This window comes from Pyrgilauda ruficollis, unplaced genomic scaffold, assembly GCF_017590135.1.
Source record: "Pyrgilauda ruficollis isolate IOZ18807 unplaced genomic scaffold, ASM1759013v1 scaffold379, whole genome shotgun sequence".
Lineage (NCBI taxonomy): Eukaryota > Metazoa > Chordata > Aves > Passeriformes > Passeridae > Pyrgilauda > Pyrgilauda ruficollis.
The window spans coordinates 40463-47897 of record NW_024525256.1 but is presented as its reverse complement, the minus strand read 5'-3'; the positions used below and the strand labels follow the sequence as shown (position 1 = coordinate 47897).

At 56.6% G+C, this 7435-nt stretch overlaps 3 protein-coding genes across 4 annotated transcripts in view; 2 read left to right on the top strand and 1 right to left on the bottom strand.

Annotated features, from left to right (window-relative positions):
- LOC121358173 (LIM homeobox transcription factor 1-beta-like) overlaps positions 1-2513 on the top strand; it is an 11139-nt gene extending 8626 nt beyond the window's left edge. Inside the window, exons 4-9 of the mRNA XM_041476108.1 lie at positions 95-309; positions 870-1042; positions 1419-1496; positions 1621-1738; positions 1944-2060; positions 2185-2513. Coding sequence (XP_041332042.1) covers positions 95-309; positions 870-1042; positions 1419-1496; positions 1621-1738; positions 1944-2060; positions 2185-2426 — 943 coding nt within the window. The 3' untranslated portion in view covers positions 2427-2513. The remainder of the gene's footprint in view (positions 1-94; positions 310-869; positions 1043-1418; positions 1497-1620; positions 1739-1943; positions 2061-2184) is intronic.
- Positions 2514-2916: 403 nt separating this feature from the next.
- Positions 2917-5276, bottom strand: CHCHD5 (coiled-coil-helix-coiled-coil-helix domain containing 5). Of its 2 annotated transcripts, XM_041476115.1 has the most exons (5): positions 5182-5276; positions 4920-5057; positions 4687-4789; positions 4032-4146; positions 2917-3140 (listed from the first exon to the last, which is right to left on the bottom strand). In XM_041476115.1, coding segments are annotated over exons 1-5 (375 nt in total). In that variant the 5' UTR covers positions 5184-5276; the 3' UTR covers positions 2917-3123. The 2 variants fall into 2 exon arrangements, with proteins under 2 accessions (XP_041332049.1, XP_041332047.1); XM_041476113.1 differs by lacking the exon at positions 4032-4146 and having other exon boundaries at positions 4572-4789.
- Positions 5277-5381: 105 nt separating this feature from the next.
- The window catches only part of ATP13A1 (ATPase 13A1), a 21481-nt gene continuing 19427 nt past the window's right edge, over positions 5382-7435 (top strand). The window contains exons 1-3 of the mRNA XM_041476107.1: positions 5382-5754; positions 5964-6154; positions 6574-6646. Coding sequence (XP_041332041.1) covers positions 5410-5754; positions 5964-6154; positions 6574-6646 — 609 coding nt within the window. The 5' untranslated portion in view covers positions 5382-5409. The remainder of the gene's footprint in view (positions 5755-5963; positions 6155-6573; positions 6647-7435) is intronic.

The following is a 7435-nucleotide window of genomic DNA, read 5'->3' as shown; positions in this document are numbered from 1 at the left end:
CCGGGATATTTCCCCCCCAGCCCCAGGACACCCCCACATCCCGGGATATTCCCCCCCCAATCCCGGGACACGCCCACATCCCGGCTTTCCCCAGGCTGTTCCCGCGGCGCTGCAGCCGCTGCCTGGGCGCCGTGGGGCGCTCCGAGCCGATCCTGCGGCTGCCGGGGCGCGTTTTCCACGAGCGCTGCCTCCGCTGCGGCTCCTGCGGCCGCCGCCTGCGCCGCGGCGACGAGTTCGTGCTGCGCGACGGCCGCGTGCTCTGCCGCGGCCACGCCGAGCCCCGGCGGCGCGGAGCGCCCGGGGACGGAGGTAAGGGCGGGAGATGAATCGGAAACCACCGGGGGGTGGGGGTTTTGGGGGGTTGTTTTTCAAGATTTTTTAAGGGTTTTTTGGGGGAATTTTTGCAGATTTTTTGGGGATTTTTTGAGAAATTTTTGGGGATTTTTTGGGAAATTTTTGGGGCTTTTTTGGGATTTGTTCAAGAATTTTTTCGGGTTTTTTGGGAATTTTTGCAGAAATTTTTTGGGATTTTTTCGGGTTTTTCTTGGGAATTTTTGGGGGATTTTTTTCCTGCTTTGTTTTGTGATTTTTAGGGGTTTTTTTTAAATGGGAATATTTTAGAATTTTGCCGGGGTGATTTTTTGAGTATTTTTCAGGAGTTTTTTTCGGTATTTTTTAGAAGATTTTGCAATTATTTTTTTTATTTTTGTGTGGATTTTTTTTGGGCTGGAACAGCCAAACCTTTCCTTGGGAATTCCAGGGCGGGAAAGGCCCAAAAACCCAAAATCCTCCGGGAATTCCAAATCCCAGTGAAGGATTTTGATTCCCCCCCCCGCCGAAATTCCTTTATTTTTTTATTTTTTAATTTTTTCCCCCGGCCGCAGCTCGGAGCGAGGATGAGGAGGGCCAGGATTCCCGATGCTCCCGGAATTCCGAGGGGAAGGATCCCAAACGCTCCAAGCGGCCCCGAACCATCCTGAGCTCCCAACAGCGCCGCGCCTTCAAAGCCTCCTTCGAGGTCTCCTCCAAACCCTGCCGGAAGGTGCCGGAACGTTCCGGAGATTATTTCGGGATTGCTTCAGGAATTTTGGGATGGGGCTCTGGGATTTTGGAGTTGGCAATGGGATTGAATTCCGAGGGGTTTTCCCCCATTCCCGGTCTCCTTCCCGGAATTCCGAGGGATTTTTCCCCCACTCCCCATCTCCTTCCTGGAATTCCGAGGGATTTCGGTCTCCTTCCCGGAATTCCGAGGGATTTTTCCCTCCTTCCCGGAATTCTGAGGGATTTTTCCCCCATTCCCCATCTCCTTCCCGGAATTCCGAGGGATTTTCCCCCATTCCCAGTCTCCTTCCCGGAATTCCGAGGGATTTTTCCCCCATTCCCGGTCTCCTTCCCGGAATTCCGAGGGATTTTTCCAGGTGCGGGAGACGCTGGCGGCCGAGACGGGGCTGACGGTCCGGGTGGTCCAGGTGTGGTTCCAGAACCAACGAGCCAAGGTGGGAATTCCCGGAATTCCCAGAATTCCGGGATAAGAAACGACGCCAAATCCTCCAAAACCGGGGTTTTGCGGAATTGTGGGATTTTTTCCCCGGAATTTTTCCGGGTGTTTTTTCCCCCCAGATGAAGAAGATCGCCCGCAGGCAGCAGCAGCAGGAGCAGCTCGGGAATTCCAGAGGGGGAATTCCAGGAGGGAGAGGATCCGGGAGGAGCGGCCGGGATGGGAACGAGGATGAGGAGGGTCAGGAATGAGGGGGATGGGATGGGAAAACGGGAATGGGAGAACGGGAATGGGAAAATGGGAATGGGAAAATGGGAATGGGAAAATGGGAATGGGAAACCGGGAATGGGAAACCGGGAATGGGGTGGATCTGGGATGGAGGGATCGGAAAGTGGGGAGTCACAGCATCCCCACCCCGCCTTCCCGACGTTCCCGACGTTCCCAGGCCTGCAGCGGATCCTGGTCCCGTTCTCCCGGATTCCGCCGCCCCTGGAGCCCAACGGATTCGGGAGCGAGGCCGGAACGTTCCGGGGAGCGACGCCCCCGGAGCTGCGGCCCTACGGTAACCGCGGGAATCCCGGGAATCCCGGGAATGGGAAACCGGGACGGGTCGGGAACGCCGAGGCCCCAGCCCGGTTTCCTCCCCTCCCCAACCCTTTTTCCCAATTTTTCCCAATTTTTCCCAGACTCTGAGGGAGTTTTCCAGGAGCTGGACGGGGACGCACTGGGATCCTTGGGAGCGGCCCTGATTCCCACGGAGAATTCCCAGCAGCTGATCCTCGGGAATGGCGGAATTCCCGAAATCCCCGGGGCCAGGGACGCCCTGGAGCGCCTGTACCCCGGGAATCCCAGAATTCCCGAAATCCCCGAGCCCGGGAATCCCATGGAGCGCCTGTACTCCATGCAGAGCTCCTACTTCACCTCCTGACATCCCGGAATTCCCGAAAATCCCAGTCCTGGGAATCCCAAAAAAAAAAGGGGGTCGACCCCCTCCAAGATTCCGCCGGAATTTGGGATTTTCCCTCTGCTCCCGTGCCAAGTTTTGGGAATTTTTTGGGGGGGAATTTTTCGGTAATACTTTTTTTTTTTTTTTTTGCATGTCTGGTGGGAAATAAACCCCGGGGAAAAAAAAAAAAAATAAGGAAAGTTTTAAAAGTTTTGGGAATTTGGGGATTTTGGGGCTCCCAGGGTTGAGAAGGCTCCTGGAATTCCCAGGGTTTTTTGTTGTTTTTTTTTTTTCCCCATGGAAAACACTGACTCCGATCCCTGAATAATTCCATGGGACCACAAGATTCCCAAAAAAACCCCAAAAACTGAGAAGGAAAAGCTGGAAAAGGTGGGGAAAAAAGGAGGAAAAGATGGGAAAGAAAGGAGGGAAAAAAGGAAAAAATTTGGAATGAAGAGAAGGACAAGCAGAATTTTTGGTCCCATCCCGAAGATTCCCGGGGAGACCCCGCTGGAATTTTTATTTCTTCCTCCAATTTTTGGGATAAAATCTCGGGAATCCGCAGGGAATTGCGGATCAGGCCCCACATCCCGGGGCTCCTTTTCCAGAGGGGCAATTCCCAGGATTTGGGAGGAGATTCCGGAAGGTTCCGAGGCTTTCCCGGCTCCCGGGGGGGGTTTTAATTCCAGGCATTCTCTGGGGAGGGAGAAAAAAAAAGGGGGAAAAAAAAATTCACATTTTTATCCCAAAATTCCATCCCGAATTTCCTCTTTCCAGCTTTTTTTCACGGGGAGGGGGAAAAAAAAAAGCGGATTTTAGGGAATTCAAATCCCAAAATTCCGAATTCTCCAGCGTTTCATGAGGCAGGAAGGGCCAGGGCTGTTTTTGGGGTTTAATTCCCGTTTTTATCCCAAAATTCACCTGTGGAGGTGCCCCCGGGGGTGTCCCTGGGGGTGGCAGTGGCAGTGGCAGTGTCCCCGGGGGTGGCACTCTGGGCACAGAGCAGGAACTGGGTGACACTGGGACCGCATTTGATTCACCTGTGGAGGTTTTTATCCCAAAATTCACCTGTGGGGGTGCCCCCGGGGGTGTCCCTGGGGGTGGCAGTGGCAGTGGCAGTGTCCCCGGGGGTGGCACTCTGGGTGACGCTCTGGGTGACGCTCTGGGTGCAGAGCAGGAACTGGGTGACACTGGGGTCATATTTGGGCATTCAAATCCCGTTTTTATCCCAAAATTCACCTGTGGGGGTGCCCCCGGGGGTGTCCCTGGCAGTGTCCCTGGCAGTGGCAGTGTCCCCCGGGGTGGCACTCTGGGCACAGATCAGGAACTGGGTGACACTGGGGGCCGCATTTGGGCATTCAAATCCCGTTTTTATCCCAAAATTCACCTGTGGAGGTGCCCCTGGAAGAGCCCCTGGGGGTGTCCCCGGGGGTGGCAGTGGCAGTGGCACTGGCAGTGTCCCCGGGGGTGTCCCTGGGGGTGTCCCTCTGGGTGACGCTCTGGGTGACACTCTGGGCGCACAGCAGGAACTGGGTGACACTGGGGCCACATTTGGGGTTTAATTCCCGTTTTTATCCCAAAATTCACCTGTGGAGGTGCCCCTGGAGGAGCCCCTGGGGGTGTCCCCGGGGGTGTCCCTGGCGGTGTCCCCCGGGGTGTCCCCCTGGGTGACGCTCTGGGCGCACAGCAGGAACTGGCTGGCCTGGGGGCCGTATTTGGGCATTCAAATCCCGTTTTTATCCCAAAATTCACCTGTGGAGGTGCCCCTGGAAGAGCCCCTGGGGGTGTCCCCGGGGGTGGCAGTGGCAGTGGCACTGGCAGTGTCCCCGGGGGTGGCACTCTGGGTGACGCTCTGGGTGACGCTCTGGGCGCACAGCAGGAACTGGCTGGCCTGGGGGCCGTATTTGGGCATTCAAATCCCGTCACTGGGGCCACATTTGGGGTTTAATTCCCGTTTTTATCCCAAAATTCACCTGTGGAGGTGCCCCTGGAGGAGCCCCTGGGGGTGTCCCTGGCAGTGTCCCCAGGGGTGACACTCTGGGTGATGCTCTGGGCACAGAGCAGGAACTCGGTGACACTGGGGGCCGCATTTGGGGGATTAATTCCCATTTTTATCCCAAAATTCACCTGTGGAGGTGCCCCCGGGGGTGTCCCCGGGGGTGTCCCCGGGGGTGTCCCCGGGGGTGACACTCTGGGTGTCCCCCTGGGTGACGCTCTGGGCGCACAGCAGGAACTGGCTGGCCTGGGGGCCGCACTGGGCCGCGCTCCGGGGCCGCTCCCGCAGGCAGCGCTCGAAGGCGCCGAAGGCGTCGGAGCAATCGCGGCGGATCCGGCGCACCAGGGGGCTGCGGGCAGGGAGAACGGGGGGAACGGGGGGAAACGGGCAGGGAAAATGGGGAAATGGGGAGGGAAAATGGGGAGGGAAAATGGGGAAAACGGTCCCCACGTCCCCGGTGTCCCCGGTGTGTCACTCACTGGCTGGACGCGCACTCGGTGACGCTCAGGGACAGCTGGTGACAATCCCGGTGCCAGCTGCCGGGGCTCGCGGCCACGCAGCGCCCGTAGCGCTCCAGCTCCGGCCCGCAGAGCCGGGCGGCGACGGCCAGCGCCTCCCTGCGACAGCGACAGCGACAGCGTCACCTCCCTGCCACAGGGACAGTGGCACCAGCGGCACAGCCGGGTTGGAACGAGAGGGACACCGAGGGGACACGGCCCGGCCCCGCCGCCCCTCACTCACATGGCGCCTTCTCCTCCGCCGCCGCTTCACTTCCGCCACTCTCTCCCTCTGCGCATGCGCCCCGCCATCACGTCCGCTACTCCCTCACTCTGCGCATGCGTTCTGCTCTTACTTCCGCCACTCCCTCACTCTGCGCATGCTCGCAGCCCCGAGGCGGGAAACGGGGACTCGGCGCAGGCGCAGAGGCGGAAGCGAAAGCGGAAGCGGCGCGCCGAGGGCGGAGGGAAGATGGCGGCGGCCGCGGCGGCCCCCGAGGACGAGCTGGTCTCGTCGGTGACGCTTTACCGGCGGCGGCCGCGGCTGCTCCGCGGCACCGTGCTGCCCTTCGCCGCCGGCCTCTACCCGGCCTGGCTGTGGCTGTGGGGGCCGCGGCTGTGGGCGGCGGGCGAGGCGGCGGGGCCGCCCGAGGCGGCGCTGTTGGCGCTCGGCGCCATCGCGGCGCTGCAGCTGCTCACGGCGCTGGCCGGGCTCTGGTCCGTGCACGCCGAGTGCGCCCTCAGCTGCGTCAGGGTGAGCTCGGGAAGGGCACCGGGGCGCTGCGGGTCGGGGGGTTTGGGAAAATCCAATGAATTCGTGATAATCCGCGAGGGAATGGGAAAATCCGGGAATTCCGGGGGGTTTATCCCTGAAAATGGGGGAAATCTGGGAATTCCAGGAAAAACTTGGGGATTTTTCTGCAGGAGACCCGTGTAATTCTGGGATTTTCACCCTGTCTGGGCTGGAAATTTTTCCAGGAATGAGGAAATTTGGGATTTTTCCCCTTTTTTTTTTTTTTTTTCCAGGGTGAGGACGGGCAGGAAGCGCTGAGCTTCGAATTCCAGAAGATCAAATATTCCTACGAAATCCATGGAAAAAAACAATTCCTGCCCGTGGCATTCCCTGTGGAGCATCCCTTGGGATTCTACCAGAATTCCAGAGGCTTCCAGGAGGAGCAGGAAATCCGGGAGGCCGAGAGGAAATACGGGAATAACAAGTGAGTTTTTCCTGGGGGAAAATCCTGGGAAAAAAATCTTTAAATATCCCCCAAAAAATTCACAAATTTACTGGGAAACCATTCCTAAAATAGCTGAGATATCCCAGGGAAATAACCCAAAGTGTCTTGGGAAAATATTCCCAAATATTCCAGGTGAATGTGCCAAAATGCCATGAAGTATTCCAGGAAAATATTCCAGGAAAATGTCCCCATATATTCCAAAATATGCTGGAAAATATCCTGGAAAATCTGGGATTTTCCTCCTGGATTTGGGATTTTGGACTGAGAAATTTTCCGGGAAGGAATCCCAAAAATCCAATTTTTTGTTTAAAATGACCGGGAATGAGGAGGGTTTGGGATGTTTTGGGTGGGAAAACTGGGATTTTCCAAGGATTTTCCAAGGATTTTCCTCCTTCCAGGGCAGAAATGGTGGTGCCAGAATTCCTGGAGCTGTTCAAGGAAAGAGCCACGGCTCCGTTCTTCGTTTTCCAGGTAAAAATGAGGAATAAAAACTGGAAAAAAACCCCAATTTTGGGAAAAACCAGGGAAAAAAAACCTGGGGAAAACCCCCAAATTTGGGAAAAACCTGGGAAAAATCCCCAAATCTGCTGAAAATGGGAAGAAACCTAGGGAAGACTCCTGTTCCTGTAAAAACCGGGGGGATTCTGGGATGTGTTGGGCCAGTTTTGGTCTCCTTTTCTTTGGAATAATTTTGATCCCTTTTCCCCTGGAATTCCAGGAATTCTGGGCAGGAATTCCAGCAATCCTGGGCTGGACTGGGACACTGCCAGTCCCACAAGGATTTTTCTTTTTGCCTTGAAATTGCAGGAATTGTGGGCTGGAATTCCAGGAATTCTGGGCAGGAATTCTGGCCTGGAATTGCAGGAATTCCGGGCAGGAATTCCAGCAATCCTGGGCTGGACTGGGGCACTCCCAGTCCCACAACGATTTTCCCTTTTCCCCTGGAATTCCAGCAATCCTGGGCTGGACTGGGGCAGTCCCAGTCCCACATGCATTTTCCCCTGGAATTCCAGGAATTCTGGGCAGGAATTCTGGCCTGGAATTGCAGGAATTCCGGGCAGGAATTCCAGCAATCCTGGGCTGGACTGGGGCACTCCCAGTCCCACGACGATTTTCCCTTTTTCCCCTGGAATTGCAGGAATTCTGGGCAGGAATTCCAGGAATTCTGGGCAGGAATTCTGGCCTGGAATTGCAGGAATTCTGGGCAGGAATTCCAGCAATCCTGGGCTGGACTGGGGCACTCCCAGTCCCACAACGATT

Bases quoted from the DNA above. Each gene is read 5' to 3' on its own strand.
- CHCHD5 (XM_041476113.1), bottom strand. The intron at 4,790-4,919 runs GTGAGTGACACA...CCCTGCCCGCAG, and splicing joins ACCGAGTGCGCGTCCAGCCA to CCCCCTGGTGCGCCGGATCC.